Genomic DNA, 22330 nt, shown 5'->3' with positions numbered 1-22330 from the left:
TGAGTTTTACCTAAATGCTTTCAAGCAGAATACAAAGTAAGAAAAAAAGCTATTAGTTGTACTCCTTGGAGATATGGCCTAGATAGGACAAACCATCTTCTCACTCCTTTACTTTCTAGAAAAGCCTACTGGTCTAAAGATTTTTCTCTGCCCCTCCAAAAAAAAAAAAAAAAAAAGCATCCTAGCCTGAATTGTCAATGGTGACAGATAAACAGGATCTAGAAAGTCATTCCATGTTGTTTCTTTTTCCACAATTGTTCATACTGACTAAAAAAATGCAGAGATGAAATAGCCCTATTCTCCATCTCCAACAAAGGCTTCAAAACTGCACTGAAATTCAGGGAAACAAAACAGTCCCTCAGTGCCCTCAGCACTGCAACATAGTCAAATGACCATCAGGCAGGCCCAGATATCCAAGCGAGGATACAACTCATTCACAGGTATTTTAAGACAGAATTTGTAAGAGGGCAGAGGAACCTAGTAACACAAGTCAACTTAGAAATTTTTATGTCAGAAATAATAAGCTTCTGGTTAGTAAGTAGGATAATACTTAACAAGTATTAGTAGTGAATCAATACTTCAGAAAACAACTGCATCCCTCACAGAAACCTTTCTTTAAGAATATTCTTAAAGGCTGAATGACCAGAGCCCTGATGATTCCACCACTGCCCAGCCGCCAGGATTCTGTCGCTTGGTGAAAATTTATCAGCCCCTGGAAACACAGGTCTTAACAATAGGAAACCGCTCCCGGCGTCGCTGAAACGCTAACAACACACTGAGCGAGGCTCTGCCTCCCAGGGAGCGGTGCGCTAGCCTGGAAGACCGAAGGGCACTGGAGCAGCAGGAATACCCCCGCGGGTGGGAAAGGGAACACACCGGGGCCCTGGGGCGGCCCCAGGGCGGGGGGGCTGGGACGCCGTAGCCCCTCCGCTCGCCGCCGAAGGCCATCGCAGGCCCGCCCCGCCGCTGGCTGGGCCCGCGGCCTCCCACGGCCGCTCGCTACCGGGATGGGCCTTCCCTTCCCCCTCAGAGGCAGCACCGGCTTCCAAGAGAACCCACGGAAGGGCCGGGCCAGGCCTCCCCCCAGGGACATCGGGAGCGCCGAGCCTCGGCTCCCCCCACAACCTCGGCAGTTCCGCCGGTCTCGTCCCCGCTCCCATACCCACCCCAAGCCCGCGATAGGGGGCAGGACCGGGCTTCTCCCCTGGCTCCCTCCCCTCTCGGCGGAAGGGCCGCGCCGACTCCCCCGCCCCGGGCCCGGGCTCCCTTACGCTGTATGGCGGGGGGCGGCGGGTACCGGGCGCGCAGCTCCGCGCCGCTCCCCTGCACGCCGCTGCTCACGTAGTTGCTGGGGAAGATGCCGACGCGCTGGTCGATCTTGCCCGTCCACCAGCCCTCGTCGCCGGACACGTGTGAGTCCCGGGACAGCACCTGCACCACGTCCCCCGGCCGCAGGCTCAGCTCGTCCTCGCCGCACGCCTCGTATTCGAAGACAGCGGTCCAGAGCGGCCCGTCGCCCGGCGGCTCCCCGCCGCCCGCGCCTTCCTGGCTGAGCTCGGTGAGGGGCTCCATGGCGAGGCTGCTCCATAGGGGGAGGCGCCCGCGGCAGCCGGGCGCTGCGGGGAGCGGCGGGGCCGGGGCCGCCGCCTATTGTTCATGCGGCCCGGCGCCCGCCGGCACCAGGGGCCGCCGCCGCTGCCGGGGCTTCCCGGCGCGGGGCCGCCTCAGCCCAGCGCGGGCAAGGGCGAGACCAGGCAGCCCGTGCCGTGGAGGAGCCGCCGCATCCCCCCCATCCGCCGCCTCCTCCGCGCCCGCCTCCGCCTCCTGCCGCCGCCGCCGCGCATCCCGGAGCCACCTGACTCTCTGGCAGCTTCGGCGGCGCGAGGGGAGGGAAGGGCGGGCCCCGCCCCCGCGCGGCCATTGGCCGCCGCCGCCGCCCGTCAGCACCGCCCTCACCTGATTGAGGGCCTGCGCCCCCTTGGCCACGCCCCCTCCCCTCCCGGCTCCCGGTCCCGGAGTCGCGCACTCACCGGTGCGCCCCCGATTGGCCCCCGCCCGGTCAGCTCTCGCTTCCCATTGGACCGCGAGCTGCGATCTCCGCCTTCTCCGCCGCTTCTCATTGGCTGGGGAAAGGGGCATGACACGGGCCAAGGGCGAGGTGGGGGGGCCCGAGGGCGGAGCGGGAGGGCGCCACCTGGTGGCGGGCGGAGGCGGCGCGCACCTGGGCCGGCCCCCACCGCCCCTGAGCTCGGTGTGTCCCGGCCCCTTGGGGACCGCCACCGCTCCTTGGGGACCGCCACCGCCCCTAGGAGCCGGCCACCGCCCTCGGGGATCGCCACCGCCCGCGGGGACCGCCACCGCCCTCAGGGACCGCCACCGCCCCTTGGGGACCGCCACCGCCCCAGGAACACGGAGCGCGGGCTTGGGCCGGGAACCCGACAAAGTCTCGGTGTTCTCTTAGGCCATGGTTTTCCATAACCGGCCCAAAATTAAGCACGGGTGTTAGATGGTTTCTATACGAGGTTACCGTGGGCGTATCCCTGCTGAATGCCTTTCTTAAAAATTAACAGAATTTAGTTCTCACTCTCACAATCGGCGTGTAGCTGCTCGGTCCTGAAAATCCAAATTCCTTCTCCCTGCTACCAGGGTTTTCATAGCTTGTGAAGACACCAGATCTTGTCAATGGAATTTGTTGCACTTGGTGATACTGCTGGGAGATTTTATTTGAATTTCACTCTATTTCTTAATTTTTAATCCTCATTTGAATTTCAGTGGTAAAACTGGAAATGAAAATTCTCTGTTCATGCTTCATCATAACAAAGCCCATTCATACCAAATGAGAAGCCCAAGCACCCTGACCACACCTGATGTCTTCCCACTTACACATAAAATGTAGGGCTTAGTTATTCTGTAGTGCTTAGTAAATGCAATTACACAATTCTTCTCTGCAAGATGGATTTTTAAAAAATTCTTCATCCCCAACTGAGGCCTTTGGTTTGGTTTATGTACAGAGTAGCTGCTAATAATTCTTTAATTTTGTGCATTGGTGTTCTGTCTCTTTACCTATCCTTGCACTAGCATTATGCTGTAGCACCTTTATAGGGAGCACCAGGGTTTAGGTTTTTAATAGAATGATGAAGATCTTAAGTGTAACATGCTCTGAGTTAATTCAAAATCCTTATCATTGTTTGTAAAATATTTGAATTTACTTGAATTTACTCTGGGAATACACTCAACAGAACCTTACTAACAAGTACTGCAGAGAACCCTACTGGGAACTACAATTATTCTGTTTTCTCTCTTTTTTCCCTATATTTCAGAGCCTTTGTTTCTCACAGAAACCAAGCAAACATGATCTACAAATACCTGGTATATTAGTATCCTTATTTTACAAATACAGAACAAAACGTGTCTAGTTGAGGTCAGAACTAACATTTCACTCTGATGCATGCAAGATTTCGGCATGCACCAGCACAAGTTTTCAGTTGAACTTGTCTAAGAACCGAGCTTTAGGTTTTCTCCTCTGTCTCCATTGCCTCTTTCAGTGAGGGCAAAACTGAGGATGCATCCTCTCCACTATTCCTTTGTTACTTAAGGTTGTGTTTTCACAATTAGTGTAAGCTTATCCAATACTACTCTGTTGCTGAAAGGGACTTTCCTGCCCCTTGTCACATGCTTGACCTGCTTTCCTGATTGCAACAGTGGTGACTGTGTGGCTGTGGAGTCATTTCAGCTCCTTTATCTAGCTGAAAGCTAAGCCTCTGAGTAAAAGCAGCTAGTTTTCAATCAGCTTTTTAGGTTGATCTGACTTGCATTAGGACTGTACACACAGACCTTAAAGCCAGCACAAGGAAGCAGAACAGGTGAAAGGGACAACCACCTGGCTTTTTCAGCAACATCCCATCTTTAAGTTACCTTGTCTTGGCCATGAAGACAAGGGGTAACAAGTAGCTGTATTCATGGTTTTTGGGGTTCGAATAATAGATGACTGAGATGGAATGTGAAGGACTGCTGTTAACGTTCCTAGTTAAAGTAACTGCAGTTGCATGCAATAATTTTCTGTCTAACTTTATGTAGAAAAAGAATTATTACTTCAATTCACTAAGTGAGAAATTATGCTTTACGTGAATTTGGTGCTTTAAATGTTGTAATATAAAAAATGTGAGTGAGACACAAGAAAATAGAGGCCTCCTGTCTTTCAGCTGTTTGCCACTTATTTTGATCACTACTACAGAGCACTGACAGACTTAAAGTAGAGAGTTATATTACTGATGGTGAAAACTATCATAGGAAAAAACTGCTACTGTAGAGTCTCAGGTTGCCTGCTGTAGTGACCTGCCAAGACAGAACCCTGCCATCTTGTGGAATGCCTTGATATCAAAGTACACAGCTTTGCTTCTCAAAAGACACCTATGTTTTTTTCCCTTTTTTTCCCCCCTGTGATTATATGTTTGTTTCTACAAAAGTAGTGTGACTGGCTCAGAAAGCCTGTCACTTGTGCCTGGACCTCGGAGAATGTCCAGAGAAATACTCGGAAGATCCATCATAGGATTTTCCCACTCTCACAGACTTCTCTTGGCATCTTTTACCAGGCATGTCAGCGACTGGTTTCTGAATGCAAAGATCTGGCCAGATTGGGTAGGCTGTTCTTAGCATCAAGGTAAATAGAACTGTCAGTAAATGTTAAATTCATATTCCAGTAACTGGCAAAAGGTAGATGAAGAGAACGTTAAAGACTGTCTCCGTGCAGTCTTTGAAAGATGACATTTTAGCATTGGCAAGATACAGAAAGATTTTTGAAATGGTGCAAGCATTTCTGATGAACATATAGCCCAAATGCTACATTGAAATTTTTTTCTTATGCATTTTCTAATAAGAAATGCAGATAAGATAACAGAAAAGAACTGTATCTGTTCCCATGATTATTCAGCAGATATGAATAATGGGAATTAGATTCTAAGTATAATAGATCCAATTCTTAAAGTCTGTATTTGAATACATACTCTTTGCTCCTTAAAATTTGGACAAGGATTTTGTTATAATGTGTTTCAAAAGAAGAGTCTAAGCTGCAAAATGCAGATGATACGCTGAATTTAGTTCAAACTTTCTTCAAACTGGGAACTTTGAGCCAAAGCTTTTAATTCAGCCTCATTTTTGCATCTATATTTTAAAAGTACCAACAAATTATTAGAGGGTAACAAAGAGGCCAGTCTATTTCCAGTCTTTGATTTAAGAAACAATGGAAAATATTCTGCTTATTCAGTAGCATTATTAATACAAATTTAGGATTATGATCTCAGCGTTTGTCCTATGTTTTCTAGAGGCTTGTGCAGACTACCACTGGACTTAGCAACTCTATAAATTATTAAAACTTGGAAGTCCATGGTTATAAATCTACACTGGATATCAAAATGTTGGCAGTCTAGGTTCCTAGTATCTGTGTTCCGTAAAGGAAAAAACCCCGAGAATGGTATTAAAAAACAAAAAGGAAGATGAATGTCCAGAAAAAAAGGCAATACTGCTGGCACAGTCCAACTACACTGCAGTACTAGGAACATACTGTAATTCCAACTACAGCTACAATGACAGCACGTCTCTACCAGCGCAGTAAGAAAGTATAAAAGATTGAGGAGATGCCCCTTGGCACATCTTATTGCAGCTCACTCCTTTTACATCCTGTGGTAATTTATATTGCATATTAAATTAACCCAGCACTCTCATTTGGCTTTTATACATTTCAGAGGATATACCACAGATGTGTTCCATGCCTATATCCCCAGATATAGCCATATATACCACTCTGGAGATGAATCTTACTCCAGTAGCCAGATTTGTTTGATCAATTGCTGATAATTTCTACTCAAACAATGTAAGCTTTACAATCCAGACAAATGGATCCTTCTGTCATTAAAAATTGCCTCTCTACTTGGCTGTAAAGCTGGACTGTTTTTTTCCCCCACTTTAGAACAGTACTGCTTTGCCAACATCACTTTAGTGTAGGTTTGCTCTTGATGAGGGGGAGAGGGGTAAGCCACTGGCAACAGAAGCTTTATGAACTGTGCTGTGCTAGCTAGGAGGCAGGCTGCAAATCTGGGTCTTTAGCATCTGAGTCAGTAAAGAGAGAGCTCTACTCTGCTTCATAAAATATATATGCTAATCTCCCAGATGGCTATATGTTCTTTCTCCATAAAACGGATGACCTGGAAAAATAAAAGACTTAAATTGCTGGAGAGTAGGAATTCTGGGCCAAAATCTGGAAGCTTGCACTAGATTTTACAGACAGACTTGGATTTTAAATTTAGGATCTGGTTTCATAACAAAATATAGCAATGGCTATTTATTATAAGTCACAGCATAATTTCACATGCAACATGAATCATTCATACATCTGCATCCCTCTAAAAAAATATATAACAAAGGAACACTTTCAAGTGAGGTTTCTGTCTGCACTAAAAAATATACACCTAACAGAAATAATGGTTAACTTTGGCTTAGTAATGATTAACATTTGCACACTGCGTATTACCTCAATCCAAGCCACACATACAGCTCTTGTTTGATTAGTCATAGAGTTGTTTCTCCTATAAGGGAATATCAGACTGTGCTGCAACACAGACAACATTGTGCCACAGTTTCACTAATGTGCGGAACAAATATTTAACTTATTTGCAGAACTGTGATTAGTGCAATGCAAATGCTCTCACCAGAGTTCAGCAAAGACACTACAGAAAACTTTTCAGGTTTCTGAAATCTTTATAGGTGCTGATAGCCTTGATCTTTGTTTTCATTTTTCATGTGAAAAATAAAGCAGCAGCAGACTACCCTGCAGTGTCACGGCCAGCACATTGTGCAGCACTCACTCAAAACACTCTGCACTGCCTCCGGCACCTCATCTCCCATTCAAGGCCTTCTGCCCATGGAACCACCAAGTCTCCCTTGTTTGTGAGGGCAAATGAGATTTTGTTTGGAAATAACAAAACCAAGAAGGAAAACAAGGTATTTTGTTTAGGTTTTAAGTTTGTCAAACAAAGCCTTTGGGACAGTTTTCAGATCACCAAAGCCACTCTTGAATAGCTTCAGAAAGACAACACAAAAAATGAAGAATCCTGCATCTGAGTTCAAACCATACAGATGCAAACTTCATTTCTGAACATACAGAGACACAACACCCACAAGAAAATGGCATTCATATGCAAATCAGAGCCTCATACCATATTATTGCTCTGCTGAATCTGTCATTATAAAGTTACAGGCATAGAATAGATAACCTTTTCATTTGGAGTAGCATAATCCTTTTGTCGATTGAGGCTGGTGTCTTTTTTTTTCCTAATTTGTATTTACTGAGCTAACATACTATTCAGAATAATAACCCCCAATCTAATATAAGACCAATGAGGTCAGTGCAGTAGTAATTATCATAGAATTATATAATGGCTTGGGTTAGAAGAGACATTAAAGATCATCTCCTTCCAACAACCCTGCCTTGTTCCAAACCCCATGTCCCCTGTCCCAAGGGTAAGGACATCTTTCACTAAACCATATGACTCAGGGCCACATCCAACCTAGCATGGAACACTTCCAGGGATGGGGTAGCCACAGCTTCCCTGAACAACCTGTTCCAGTGTCTTATCACCCTCACCTTCCTAGCAAATTCCTACTAAAGAAGTTCTTCCTAATATTTAATCTAGACATGCCCTTTGTCAGTTTAAAGCCATTACCCCTTGTCCTATCATTACTTGCCCTTGTCAATTGACCCACTGCAGCTCTTTATGCCTCTTTATATACTAGAGCCCCCTTTATGTACTAGAAGGCTGCAGTAAGGTCCACCCCACAGCCGTTTCCTCTCTGTCTTCATTGTAATTGTTCTTTGACACATTGTCTTGAGAGAACAGGCGACATTTGCCTGCTGTTTCCTTTTATTTACAATCCCAGTTTAAATCCTTAGCATAATTAGTTAGAGGAGCCTCTTTTCAAAAATGGATAACTACTGGAAAATTTTCTGCCTTGATTTCCCCTTACAATGTCAACTCTATGCCTGGCGACTAAGCTCAGATACGATATTATATCCATTCTATAATTCATAAGGCAACTAGAAGGAGGTTTCCTCATACCTACATGAAAATAGACCTAAGTCTGTTTTGATCTTTTAGTTAAGTGTGGGCAGAGAGACACATCATGTTTTTATTGTGACGCTATCTCTCAGTACTGACAGCACCAGATCCACGGACAGCCAGAGACATGCATTGAGCCGGGATTTCATGTTACAGGGTTGAAGCCATGTCAAGAACTCTGCCTTTACAATCCAGAATTAATTTGTGTTATCTCTTTACACGATTTTCTTTCTCAACTTGGTGGTCTTAATTAGTGGGCTCGGTCCTGCACCATCAAGGCACCGTACAGCTGAAGCTTTTGAAGGACAAGGAATATGTGATTCATGGAGTGAGCCCAGACGGTTCAGTCCCAGACTACAGACTGGTCAGTGTCGTTGAGTCTAATTGGTACCTGAGCTGTATTCAAAAGATAACATTAATCATAACTAACTTGTGAAGGATAGATGCGTTCTTTGTCGCGGTGTCGTATTTCCTCTCCAAACTATGCCGCTAAAAGAGCCGGTAAGAATAAGATTGGTTCGTGCACGAAAGACTGCATTTTTGCGCGTACATATTGCTTGCCCATGGCTCTTCCCGTTCCGCGGGCGGTCGAACCTGAAATCGCGCCCGTTCCGGTGGCGATGGAGCCCCCGGAGCCCAGCGGGGGGCGCCGGGAGCCCGCGGTCCCGCCCGCCGCCGGCCCGCAGCGCCCCCGGCTGCGCCGCGCTTCAAAACGGGGGGATTCTCGGCCCGGCTGTTTTCGGCTCTGCCGGAGCCTTGCGCTGTTCCCTCAGGGTTCAGAGCTCATTGTTTTTGTTCACCGAGATGAACCAATTGTAGTCTACATCGAACGTATTTGTTTTCCAGTTCCTCAAACCATTATTACCTTTTTCCTGTTCCTCTTGAGAAAATGGATTTTTGACACCCTGCCAGGTTGCATTACTGAATTCCCTTGCCTGTTTCAGGGTGAAATCATGATAAAAGGCAGGCGCTTTTACTGAAAGGAAAAAAATATCACTGAACGAAATGTGGAAGAAAACGTTACTGTGGGAAAAAAGCAAGTTGCGTAATAGTGAAGAAATGAGGTAGTGTGAGTCATCCCCCGTGAGCGCTTCATCTGGTGAAGTTAGCACCCTCCAGGAGGGAATTTGCCAGGCCCTGCTTACATCCCACAACCAGTAAGCCTAGCCGGAGGTATAGCACTGAAAATAGAACTGTTTCAAGTAATCCCTTAGCATATATGAGAAACCATATCACAGCTGTTTTCAGTAGAAGCATCAATTCTCTTTACCTTCATTTTATTAAAAATAACACCACCAGCCTCTTCTAGGTACACAAGGTAGTCTGGAAGACTTAGGTCTACAGGCTCCCCTAAACAGCCTTTTTGTCCTTGGAAGACCCCTTTTTATGGTCCATGCTTCACACTACTCTTACCATACTTTTCTCCAGCTTCACCCTCAAACAAGGTATTTTTTGCTTAGAAACTAGGGTTGATTCCAGTTCTTTCCTGTTCTCCAGTTTACCGCTTTTAACCTTCTGTGGATCTTAAGGCTGCCATTACAAATCCTAAGGGTGAGATGTAAGAGTGAGAAGAAAGAAAGAAACACATGCATTTTGGATGTAATCTTGTTTCTTTTTCTTAAAAACTCTGCAGGAGGTAAGGCAGGTTAACTAACTTTCACTTGAGCTTTGAATAGTCTTAATTCAATTGTAACTGTACGTGCACATCTAGGACTTCTGTCTCTTTCCTTGCTGATGGATTCAGAGAATGTGACAGGTGTTCAGGCTTGTACACTCAAAGACTGACTAACTCCCTGCTCGCTTCGATCCATTATATTGCATAGAGAGTGTTAGAAAGAAAGATGGGTCACAAATACAATGGCCACTGCTATCTCATTGGTGGGGAAAAGATGAGGTATTACTATAAAGGGCAAGATTTCAGTAATGAAATCTTTCCTTTTCCTGAAGACTACACAAGGCCACGCATGTAGACTGTGCAGCCACTTGCAACAGAATTTCCTTGAAGGTCACTCTAGCTAATTGAATTTGATGGATTTTCTGGAGACATCAGTCCCCTTCCTTCTAAACTTTTCTAGCCTGAAGCTGATATTCATCCATCACTACATTAAACTCAGTCCCTTATAATTTCTCTGTTGCAAATCTGACAATTTAAGCACTTGTCTCAAAGTTTGTAACATGATGAGGTACGCAGAACCAGGAGATGAAATTAGCTAGTGAGAATAGCATCTGACAGAAGCTCCTACAGGCCTGCCAGTCACACAGAAAACTTTTTGAGAACGTATGTGTTGTTTAGACCAGTTCTAAGAAGTAAGGCAGAAGGGAGGCCAGTGAAAAGCTGGCTAATTATAAGTTCTGAACTGTTTACTTGTAAGATTCAGATGGTAGACACTTTCTGCATTAAAAGCAGAGATATGCACAGTTTTCCTGATGTCCGTAGAAGTAATAGTCGTGAATAAAGATGCTTTTCAATCTAGAGCTTTCAAAATTACACCTGAAGCTTTGACTTTAAAAAAATCCTAAAGTGTTTTGCTTGTTTTTCGTCATATGTTATTTAAAGATTTACAAGAAAGCATTTAGTTGTATTGCTACAAACTAACTGTGAAAAAATTCAAAATGCAGTCCAATAATCAAATTACTTTAGTTACCTGTACTTAATTCTGTTGTTATCACAGTGAAACTGTTTTTCCTATGATTTATGTAGCACTCAATAGTGAATTAAATCCTGGGAACACTTGTTCTACTGCAAAATATCTTTTTGTGGTTAAAATATTTTTTGCAAAGAAACTTCCTCTTTTCATGCCACAGCACATGCTGAAACAATGGCAAAAAGATAAATTACTCCAAAACTAATTTTAGCTGCTGTAAATTTTGTAACAAGATCCCTAATTTCTATAATGTTTAGAACACTGTACATAACAGCTAAAAGCATATGGCTCACAGATTTCTGACATAACCTTCACCGGCATTTCTGGGTTCTGTAAGTATAAGTCTCTCCAAAAGGGTAGCTTACTCCACCCTTCCTTTGTTTCAAAGCGGTTTCTGATTTTTTTGCCTTTAGGGTTATTTTTAATGTTAGATCACTTCCATTGTTTATCTCCACAAAAGTGTTTCCAGTCCATTTTGTAGTCACCACTGATCTGGAAAGGCCTATGAAAAACTGAAGGTTATATAGCCTCAGAAAGACAACACAAAAAATGGGTTTCTCTGGCAGATGTGGTCAGAAATATACAACTATCATCAGCATCCTACACCTACAACTAATTCCTTCACTGTCTAATAGTTTTCTTCCTGATCATTCTTCATCGCTTAATCCATCAAACATTTCCCAAAGGATTGAATATATCTTTCCATGCTGCAGAGCAATAAAGAATGCACCAAGACTGGTGTTATTAATATGGACAGTATTCTGGAGTGAAGAGCACAGCAGCTGCACAAGGCACCAATGCAAGCGGTTTTGGGAAATACAGGCACCTCTGGATGCCTGAGAATTCCTAAGGATCTGCCATGAGGGATTTACAGGCTGTTCCATGATGGGTAAATTCCCTCATTTCTGAGCAAAAGATCAGGAAGAAACTCTTCAAAGGCTTGCATCTTCTCAGAGAGTATCCTGTGGGTTTTTACACAGAAGGGATTGAAAATGAGCAATGTTTGCAGAAAACCCTTTAGACAGGCTGAGAGCTGGAATTCATCCACCTACAATTCTCTGACCTGTGAACTTCACCACTTTTGTGCTGATCATTATCTGCTCCTGGTATGAGCTGGAGAACACTCTCATGGGACTAATAGGTATAGGAGAAAGAGTAGCCTTATTTTCATCCCACTGCCTTGTCTCTGAACCAAGAAAAAACTCACTGTCTACCACTGACTGCAGTACTTGTGACAGTTTGTGAAGATGTTATGTTCATGTAAAACTTAACTCTGTTTAATGGATCAGGACTTGGGAGATTTGGTGCTAGATCTAGGATTTGCCAATGACTTACATCATGACCCAGAGCAGATCACTATATTTGTAACAGTATTAACATCTGTACAAAGCAATTAAGGATACCATCTTTGCAGGTTGTTTTCATCCAGATTAAAAACATATATCAAACATGCATTAGTATCAGTGCCAATTAACAGATAACTTTGAGCTGCGAAGAGTTAATCTATTTCTAAGTCCACTTTTCCTGGCTGCACATAGTTCTTTAATCAATCTGGTGCTATCGTGACACTGCTCATGATGAGTATCATCAGGCTTTACTTGTGTGGCAAAGAATTCTGATGTGAGACCTCATGGACACAAGGATAAATATAAGAAGTGAAACCCAGTCTGACGTGAAAAGAGGCTGAAGACTATCGGGTCATGCAGCTGAAAGAAGATTTGCATGAAAAATTATGCTGTCTCAGAACCTATGGTGTGTCTATACATGTGCATGAACACACGGGTCCATATACACACAGCGCTCTTTGCCCACGGGCATTGCCTTACTGCGTTACAATGGAGAGCTGGCTCAGGCAGAAGGCAGAGAAGGCAGAGGCTGCAAGGAGAGACAAGTCGAATGTGTGCAGGTGTTTCTCTGTAGCTATGGGTTTATCTTACAGTAAGGGCTCCCTCTCACATCAGTTTAACATGGAAGGCTGTTTTTGGAGGTAGGCCAAAACCAGTTGTCCATTGAATGGCTGTAACAAATCTATTCAGCCAGCACAAGAGGAAGAAGAGCTTTGCTGCCGCTGCTGCTGTTTCCTTGATCAATGCTTGTGCCATCTCCAGCTGACTGCCAAAGATGCTTTCTTTAGAGGACATATGTCCTCTCTAAGAAAACTCTCATCACACCTCCTTCAGGCTTCCATCTTTCTGCTGTACTTATGCTCAATTTCATTTAGTTCATGAAGCGATGCAACTGTAGGATGATGGCTTTCTTCAGCTTGTGCTTAGAGAAAACATGGCCTAGGGAAAAAGAAACCATTGTCTAGGACAGCAAATGTTACTCACTGGGTAGCTCATATGGGTTTGCTTTCTAAATAGCTCTTTAAAGGGTTGCTGGAACACAAGTTATTTTAGATTTGCTATAAAGAGGCAGCATTTCAGGGCACCCCCTGATTAATAATTTTCACATTCTGAAATCTGTCAACTATACCTCCAGGCACTGCCAATTCAAGCAAATACAAAAAGAGTATTCACAACACCTCAGGGCATGATTTCATCTGTTCTTCTACATTAAGCAGGTCTGACCTGCTCAGTATTTATCTGGGAGACCTCCAGAGAACAGAAAGAAGAGTACAGGAATGGGCAGACCTTGTGAGGCAGCTGAGATTTCTTGCCAGTATAAATCATGCAACATCTCTGGGAATTTAAACTTTGGTTGTTTAAAAAATAGCACTGCTTCTTCCATGACGAACCTATATTGGCACTGAAGCACTGTATGACTAGAGATGCTACCTTCCAAAAGGGATTTAAAAATGAGATTCTGCAGTTCTTTTCTCAAATCCAGGTTGTTAACTATGGCCGCGTTCCATCTCAAGGCAATGAATTACATACTGTTTCCAATAGTCTCGAATGTCAAAATTATTCTTCACACCTCCTACTAAAGCACACAGTCACTGCCATGTTCCACTTCAGACAAGGCTGTATTCAGTGAGGAGTCTTATATACACAGTTAGCAAAGGAGTTGAAATCAGACAGAAATATGAAGTTACTTTTCTAATTATTCAGAATGAACTTAAAATCCAAGGAAGTTCTAGGGAAACTGCTAAGACTTGCAGGACCTCTCAACTAATTTTCCCAAGGAAATCTTTGTAAAAAATGCAATTGCATGTAATTGTGACTTATATTCACTTCCTCTCACCTTGCAGTGCCAGTAGTTATTCCACAGATTTCCACAGTTCCCTGTTGATAAGCCAGGTGTCTTAACACTATTGTCTAAATTCTGCTTACATGTCCTCCTTAGAGTTCCTAATTTTTGCCTCTTTTCAATACCCTGAAATTGATAGGCATTTAAAATATGTTGTAATTCTGCCTCTGGCAATGTACTTTAAACTGGAACTGTTTCCTAGGCAGGGACTGACCAATTCAAAAAGCTCAACTTTCCTAGAAAAATGGCTATGAAAAGCCATAAGCGAGAGGAAATCCTTCAAAACTGACAAGATTCTCTTGGGGGCTCATTATCATACTATGGGAGCTTGGTACTTCAGACATAGAGTTTAACTGCAAACAAAGATCTTAAATTACAATTTATCCCAGTAGCATCACAAATCATTTGTTTGGTAGAAATCTCTTACAGAGAGGCACCACTGTGCTGTACTTTAAAGAATGTGGTATAAATGCTGCTAAAATACTGTCAGCTGAGTGTTTGGATATTCTAATTTTAGCCTTGTTTATTATGTTTCATCTCCATGGCATTTTTAGGCAATTCATGTTCCAGCAATTCTAGCAAATTCCCCTTTTTCAGAGAGACCTCGTGGTTACTGGGACATGGATGTTTCTCATTGTGATTTCTGTATGGACATGTCCACACAATTAGGTGATTTAATGTAAAAGTGCATGATGCCCTTACAATTTTCTTGTAAGAGGCACTGACAGAGCTATTTTTAGGAGGAAAATCCATGTAAAACTCTACTCTTTCTCCAGCAATGGGACTGTTGAACCATTCTGATTGATTTTTCAACCATGCTGAAGCAGCTGCACGAAGTTAGGATAGGGAGACTGTGGCCTACATAGCTGTAAAAGCATACAGCAGAAAGATGAATAAATACAAACTCTAACATGAAATAAAAGGAATGGAATTGAAGATACTATTGTTCTAGAGGCAACTTACAGAAAGCTGCTATCAACAAGTTGGTAGGAATTTGTTTTTATTAGCTGTCACAAGACTTCTTTGTCTCTCTGGATCTATTTTAAACAGTTTTCCCCTTTCAGCACTCCCTGATTATAAGAAACTTATGCAAGTGCTCTTATTCGGAAAGAGTCTCGCTTTGGTCTTCTTATTTTGTCTTGAGAAAACCACAGACAGTGTACAAATAGAGCTTGCATATTCAAAAGGTGCAGCAGGCTGCTGAGATAAACTGCAAGGGCAGGATTAGAGGGACTGTGGGCTCCACAGTTCAGCTGTTTGCAGATGAGTAATTAGCATCCTCCCCCCAGTGAATTATCTCCTCCTCAGTAGCACTGTGAGGTAACATGAAGAGCTGCATCAGTCACAGTGATATTTGAGGAAAAAACAAAAACAAAACAAAAAAACCCAAACCAACAAACCAAAAACCAAATCAAACCTAAACCTTTCTTCTATTGTGAGGGTAAAAACGATGTTCTCCCACACTGAGAGGGACTAGTTTGGCCTTTCCAACAAGGTGCTGGGAAGGGTGTATCCTGAAAGCACAAGGTGGATCTGGGAGTGTGATTGGTGCTGTGGCTCTCTGCAATAAAGGGGGGTGTGGAGAGTCGGCTGCTGTATAGGTGGGGCTGCTGCATGGGATGTCTGTGGCAGGTCTGCCAGCACAGCATGGAGGGGATGTCCCCTGCTGTGGGACCTTCCTGCTGGTAGATCCCTTTCTGGTCTCTACTAAAGCACTAGAGAATAGGTGTGAGGTGGTTTTTTGTTTTGTTTTGTTTTGTTTTTGGGGGTTTTTTTGGTGTTGTTTCTAAAGGCTGTATTCCAGTTGGGAGTCAAAGTAGTATGAAGGGCTAGATTTTGGGAAGTGATTCCATAACAATTCCTTAATGTGCAAGGTTGTATTTTGTGTAACCTCTAGAAATGAAGGGGGGTCTTTGAGATGATCTGGTTCATGCTTAGAAGTTTGTTTAAAACCCGTGCAAAGAGCAGATAGGCTGCTGTCAGCTGTTGATGTTATGGCAATGTGTTAGAGTCCCAGAGTTGCTAAAAACCACTCTACTGTAATTAAAAGTTAACCTAGAATAGCTTCCTGACAGGCTTTATAAGAAAATTAGCTATCCTACAGTGAAACTAGGCTAGCAAACATTATTATAGAATGACTTTCTGATTTTTCTCATCATTGGAAATAAGTTTGCTTCTTAATTTTCATATAAGATGAGAGACTAAAACACATCACTGTACTTTGACAATGTTTCAAATTCAGATAACACATTTTCTGACTTGGTTGCAATCATAGTGAATGGCAGGGGGAAAAAAAAGTCAAGCCATAAAATCACACAAAAGTTTAATTCCTTTGTATGAAGTATATATTTTAATATTGTTTCTTCAGAAAAGCAAAAAAGTAGGTGCATTTTTCTCCTAGGCTGTTCAATTAAATACAAAATTGACTTTTTTTTTTTTTTAATTGAGACAAAGTTGTTGTTTTGGATACTATATGCAATTCACATAGAGTAGTCTGTGTCTGCAAGATGCAAAAATGGGTTGAAATGCTGCTGCCTAACTACAGATCCCAAGTCAAGGGATTGAGAGGAAGACATATATAAAAGTTGGTAGTGAGCCACCGAGGCCTAGTTTGTCAGTCTTCATCTGAGAATAAATGCTTTATCCAGCACAGAGAGAAGTGCTAGCCCTCATAACTGTAAAGTGAGTAAATTGGTGCTTTTCTTGTTTTCTGCTGACTGTTTTATTAGCTGCTCACAGTTTGGTATCATACAGTGACGATTTACTGTAACAAAAATTTCCAAGTCATAAGCTTTTTTCTGGACATAATGAGTTTTGTCCAATTTAGGCAAAATAGTCTCTTTAACTTTCTGTTTCACCTCTTGGCCTAATTATGAGTTATGTTCTCATAAGACTCAGTAATTCTCTTTATAGTTAGTTTAAAATTTATATTTTGGGGTATCCTGTGAAAGATGTCTGGAGGGAAAGTGTAGAACCTCATTTCCCTGAATGAGAAGTTGAGAGACTAATGTACTTCTTATGGTGCAAAGCATGCCACAATATTATTCTTAGAAATAGCAATGTCTTGAAGCATTTTTGTGACAAATTTCAGTGTTTTATTACTGTTTTGATTAACTTCCTCTTCTTGCGATAGCATGCATTGGTTGGTCTCCAATCACTTGATTTAATGCCCACTCTCTTAAATACTTTCTCTAATAAATTGTCATGTCTGTTTTTTCCAGGGCAAACTATTTTTCCTGTGCCCATCTTGAAGAAAAACTGTAAGGCTAAAGTACAGAGCAGAGGATAAGCTCCTGTTGGCATGTACAGATCGAATCTGCTGCTGTTACTTTCTATGTAGGTGTCAATTGTTTGTTTCCCCATAAAAGCTAATAATTTCTTTTTTCTTGCTTTGTTAATGATGCCTGCAACCAGACTTGCTAACAATTTTACCTTTGGGCATGGATAGAGTCCAAAAATATTATTTCCCCCTCTTGTCTCCTAATGTTTTCAGTCTGTCTGTATTTAAATAGCTAAACAATGAAATCTTAATTGTCCTGTCAAGCATGTGATAATATCTTCCTTATTTTACTGGATGCAGACTGGATCTTCCCATGGTGACATACACGTGAACAGGGCTATCTCTGTGGAACTAGGTTATGCTGCTTTTTACTTGTATTTTACGTAAATACATATATGCAGTATGTTTTCCTTCCTGCGTTTTGGGGTTTGTTTGTTTGTTTTTAGTTTGTTTTGGGGGTTTTCCTTGTTAGTTTGTTTTTGTTTTTAACTTCCACACACCCCCTTGCCCCTCCCTTTCCCCCCTGCAATACCCCCAAGCCTTTACAACATCATGGCTGGGCCAATGGTCCAACAACTTCTAGAAGCTTCCACAGCATTCAGCCTCTTACACGGGGGCACTATAAGTCATTACTAGGAAGCTGAAGCTAATCTGTCTAGATTTAATCAAAGGCTCCTAAACAGGAGCATAAATGTTTCCAAAGCATTTACTGTAGCCTTCAGCCATGTTATTAATGAATGCTATCCCTCTTGCCTCCCTTTGTGAAGGTGAACGGCGTTTATGTAACATTGATACAACAGCTGCTGAAAGAACTAACACTTCATAATCCTGATCACCACAGTATCAAAGCACATGTAAGGATAACATGATCTAACAAGTTCATCTTTTAAAAACTGTATTTATAATTTTAGTTTTTAATGGTATTTTGGCAAATATTGCAGTTGAAACAGTTTTATTTTTTTCTGAGCATACTGGTGAGGCTGGTCATGCTTGCTTTTAATGCAAAAGGATGAACGGAATTCCCTCTCCTGATCCATGATAATCCTCTGTAGTTTTTCTGGTTTTTTCCCCCCCATCTTTATTTCCTTTAATATCTCAATCCTGTTTGACAGAGTGAAAAAAAGCTCTTTTGTAAAATACTGCTCCCAGTTTTGTATTTGAAAATGTACTATCTGAAAAAGGTTTGTTTTTGTTATACTGGGGAGAAAGCCATTGTAGTTGAGGCTTTGTGTCCATCCCTTCTCCCTACTTTCGCACTGGGGAAACAAAAAAATAGATGAAATACATTCGCTTTGAGTCAGTAATTTCTGTCTTCTGGTTTTCCAAGAATAGCCAAATGCTGCCATTGGCTCACTAACTGTCAGGGAGACAGCAGAGACTGAGGAATTAATGCAGCCTCTTGAAAATACCAGCCCAAATGCATGCTCATGAGTCATGGCTGAGCAGTTGGGTTATTTCATTCCTGCAGTTTTTCTGCAACAGAGACCCAGCATCACAGAATGGGTCAGGTGGGAAGAGATCCCCGCAGTGGGTCATCTGTCCAACCTCTCTGCTCAATCAGGGACCTCCTAGAGCATATGGCAGAGGATTGCATCCAGACATATCCTGAATACTGCCAATCAGGGAGACCCTGCAACCTCTCTGGACAATGTGCTCCAGTGTGTGGTGACCTGCATAGTAAAGAAGTTCTTCCTTGCGTTCCACTGGAACTTCCCGTGCATTTCTGCCTATTGCCTCTTGTCCTATTACTTGGCACCTCAGAGAAGAGCCTGTCTCCGTTCTCTGAGATTCTCCTTCAGCTGCTTATAGGTAATGATGAAGTCCCCTCTCAGTCATCTCATCTCAAGGCTGAACAGGCCCAGTTCCCTCAGCCTTTCCTTGAGAGATGCTCCAGTCCCTTCATCATCTTTGGAGCTCATAGTGTTTGTAGGAACAGAACTCCTCCCTTCTTGAGAGCACTGTCTAAACTCCTTCCCTAACCTGCCCCTTTCTAAATAACGTGTGACTTTTGGGATGTGTATGTCTAAGGGGAAAGCTTGAAAAGCCAGCACTTGATGAGAACTGGTGACCTATAAAGATAGGTGAATGTGGAAGTCAAAATTTAAATTTGTGAGAGGCTTGTGGTACCCCCATGGCCCGCTGTGTTGTTTTCTCTCTGTAAACCCTAATGGTACTGGCTTTTTAGGTGCTGCATATCCTGTGGTGGGGATAGGCATGCCAGGATTTTGGTAACACTATGTACTGAAAGTAAATGGGAGGAGGGGGCATGCTCAAAAAATGGCGAGGTTATTAGCTTGATGTAAGTTTGTAGCCTTAAAAGTGTATGCCGGACAAATTGTCTTCCTGCCCTGATGCAAGGAGAGGATGCAGCACTGGGCTAGGAGTCAGGCCCCAGGAGAGGGAAAGAAAGGAGGTTTGAAGGAGAAAAGGGCCTTAGACCAGCCTCCTTGGAGGTGAGCCTGGAGATGCCACGCCTGAGGCAGGGTCAGTGTCGGTGGCCTTGCTGAAGTGCATCTGCACCAATGGCTGCAGTGTTTAGGTTTAGATTGGGCATCAGGAAGAATTTCTCCACCGAAAGGGCGATTAGACATTGGAATCAGGTGCCCCGGGCAGCGGTGGAGACACCGTGCCTGGAGGCCTTCAGGGAAAGACTGGATGTCATAGTGCCGTGGTGTGGTTGATACGGTGGTGTTTGATCATCGCTTGGACTCCATGATCTCAGACCGTTTTCTAACTTAATTGATTTCGTAATTCTTCGACTGAAAACACCCTTTCCGAGGGGTTCCACAGCACCCTCACAAGGCGGGAGCGCCAGGGGCCGCTGGGGGCGGGAGGCAGGACCTACTCTCGGCGGCGGCGCGCGCCGCCAGGGGGCGCTGCGCCGGGCGGGCGGGGGCGGGGCTGCGGGCAGGCCGCGCGCAGGCGCAGCGCTGCCCCCCGGCGGCGGCGGCGCGCGTCCCCTGCCGCAAGGGCCGCCGGTCCGTCGGCGGCGCGGGGGCGGGCGGGCGGCCCGGGCCCGGACATAAGATGGCGGCGGCGTTGCTGGGGCGGCGGCGGCGGCGGTTGCGGCTGTCGCGGAGCGCGGGCGGTGCGCGGCTCTGCCCGGGCTCGCAGGGCGGATAGAGCGGGGCCGGCGCGGCGGAGCGGGGCCGCCATGGGCTCCCAGGTGCTGCAGATCCTGCGCCAGGGCGTGTGGGCGGCGCTGAGCGGCGGCTGGTACCAGGACCCGCACCAGGGCGCGGGGGTCAACGCGCTGCACCTCTACCTGTGGCTCTTCCTGCTCGGCTTCCCCTTCACCCTGTACATGGTGAGCGCAGAGCCGGCCCGCGCCGGGGGTCGGCCGGGCCTTGCGGGGCCCGGAGTGGGGGGGGGGGAGGGCCGGGAGGGGCCGCCGCGCGCGCGCCCCCTGCCCGCGGCGCGGCCCCGCGAGCGGCCCCGGCCCCCGCGGACGGGCTCCCCCTCCGCTGGGAGCGGGCCCGGACCCCCGATCGGGGCTGCGGCGTTTCGGGAGCGCCGACCCGGTACCGGGAGTCTGTGGGTGGGCGCTATCGGGGCGCGGCGGGGCTATAGGCGCTGGCGCTTTGCCTTCGTTTTTCTGTTTACTTTCCTTCAGAATTGGAAATACCTCCGGCAGCTTCCGCTGCTGATCTCCTGGTAGGTCAGTAAAAAGCAGTTTCTACAGAAGCTGTCAGATTTAGCCAGGGTTTCTGGCTGGCAGCAGTATCAGTTTCTGACTTTTGAGTCTGTGGAGGGATGTGGTTCCCTAACCTATAAGTTTTATTTGGGTGTGATGTGGTGTGCTGGCTGGCAGCGCATCTGCCTTGTGTGTTAGAGATGAGGAGTTAGTCCGGCTTTTTTGGTTGTGTCCAGATTTCAGTGTACTTGATTTGTAAGAATTCCTATCCTAAATATCTTTGTAACTGACACTTCAATCAAAGCTGTTAAAACACTAACCTTTAAACCTAGAAACTTTCTTGGCGTTTGGACTTGGGAACACATAGAAGAGTGGTGTGATCAGTTAAAAGAAAAGGGGGCGGTTTCCTGTTGGCCAGTAGTTTTTTCCCCTGTGTAAGCTGTGTTTATCTTATGAAATGCTAATTGTTTACTTTGGGTTTTTCAGTAAAAAAAGTGTGATCATAATAGTGTGTTTTGTGCATATGAGGTAGAACATCATTTACAAGATTGCCAGATGCTGTGACATCCTAAAGTAGAAGCTGCCTTGTGAGAATTTAGTCAATGAAATGTTGGAGATAAAATCATGTGCAGTTGCAGAAATTGAGAGCTCTGAGGTCAGGCATTTGCTTTGTTTAAAAGCAGTTTGTAAGGTGTCAGTATGAGATACTTCATACTAAGAAATAGCTAATATGGAAAAGAAGGTTACAGCTTTATGTTTTTTAATTGATATTACAGTGTCTTGGAAAAGGAAGCCCTAATGCTTTTTGTTTGAAAACTTCTGGGCTGCTGGCAGGGAAACTAAAGTCTGAGATAAGTTGCTTTTAAAAATGAAGTTATGTGAGAACAGCTAGATAAAACTTTTAACTAAGCAGATACTTTGTCTTTGTATAAGAACTCTGAATCTGTATTTATTGAGAGTTCTGCAGAATATGGGAAGAGGAGACACCTTTTTGTTTCTTATATAGCTTTACATTTTTTTAAATAAAAGTACTGCTTTTGTGTTTTGATAGAACAGTCTATTTAATTAGCACTGCCTTGCTGAGAAAGCTGACCACACCTGTAGGAACAGCTGTATCCTGCATGCACAGGAGACTTTTGAAAGGGGACTGATCTATACTGCACATTGGTCTTCTGACAAACGGTAAATCTGGGCCAGCATTTGAGTCTCCTGCTGCTCTTAAAGCAGTAGGTAAGCTTCAGTTACCTGTACAATGGGGTAAACTTCAGTGTTGCTTTAAAACTTTTTCCTGTGTGAAGGGAAAAGACAGACAGCAGCAAGCTGCCTTGGGTTTTGTTGAGGTCAGGGAAATCCTCTTGCTTCATAGCTCTGGACAAGTTCAAGATGCAACAAGTGCCAACCTCCCTGAGAATAAGTAGGGAGATTAGTCACAAGTTAAAGGAGATTGAATCATATTTGGCTGTTTTCCCTC

General features: G+C 44.4%; 3 protein-coding genes across 15 annotated transcripts in view; 2 read left to right on the top strand and 1 right to left on the bottom strand.

Moving 5' to 3' along the window:
* Window positions 1-1572, bottom strand: part of MAP3K9 (mitogen-activated protein kinase kinase kinase 9) — a 62051-nt gene extending 60479 nt beyond the window's left edge. For both annotated transcript variants that reach the window (XR_005701318.1, XM_040067233.1), the window contains exon 1: window positions 1272-1572. Coding sequence is in view for 1 of the 2 variants with exons in the window: in XM_040067233.1 (XP_039923167.1) it covers window positions 1272-1572 (301 nt within the window). In the remaining variant the exon portion in view is untranslated. The remainder of the gene's footprint in view (window positions 1-1271) is intronic.
* Window positions 1573-1656: 84 nt separating this feature from the next.
* Window positions 1657-2478, top strand: LOC120753921 (basic salivary proline-rich protein 2-like). The gene has a single exon (XM_040066773.1). It carries the CDS (start codon window positions 1657-1659, stop codon window positions 2476-2478), a length of 822 nt encoding a protein of 273 aa, XP_039922707.1.
* Window positions 2479-15542: 13064 nt separating this feature from the next.
* PCNX1 (pecanex 1) overlaps window positions 15543-22330 on the top strand; it is a 94898-nt gene continuing 88110 nt past the window's right edge. For 8 of the 12 annotated variants that reach the window (XR_009207907.1, XM_040068774.1, XM_040068773.1 and 5 more), the window contains exon 1: window positions 20356-20532. Coding sequence is in view for 7 of the 12 variants with exons in the window: in XM_040068774.1 (XP_039924708.1) it covers window positions 20380-20532 (153 nt within the window). In the remaining 5 variants the exon portion in view is untranslated. Of the gene's footprint in view, window positions 15672-16490; window positions 16628-17166; window positions 17282-17992; window positions 18080-20355; window positions 20533-22330 lie in introns of those variants that run through there. The other 4 variants (XM_058420834.1, XM_040068768.2, XM_040068770.2 and 1 more) reach the window with 4 other exon arrangements.

The sequence above is a fragment of the Hirundo rustica genome, chromosome 6, assembly GCF_015227805.2.
Source record: "Hirundo rustica isolate bHirRus1 chromosome 6, bHirRus1.pri.v3, whole genome shotgun sequence".
In the NCBI taxonomy this organism is placed as follows: Eukaryota; Metazoa; Chordata; class Aves; order Passeriformes; family Hirundinidae; genus Hirundo; species Hirundo rustica.
Note: the sequence above shows the minus strand (reverse complement) of the source record. Positions and strands in the feature narration are given on the sequence as shown.

Excerpts from the sequence above, each read along its gene's own strand:
- LOC120753921 (XM_040066773.1), top strand. The coding sequence starts at position 1,657 with ATGCGGCCCGGCGCCCGCCGGCACCAGGGGCCGCCGCCGCTGCCGGGG.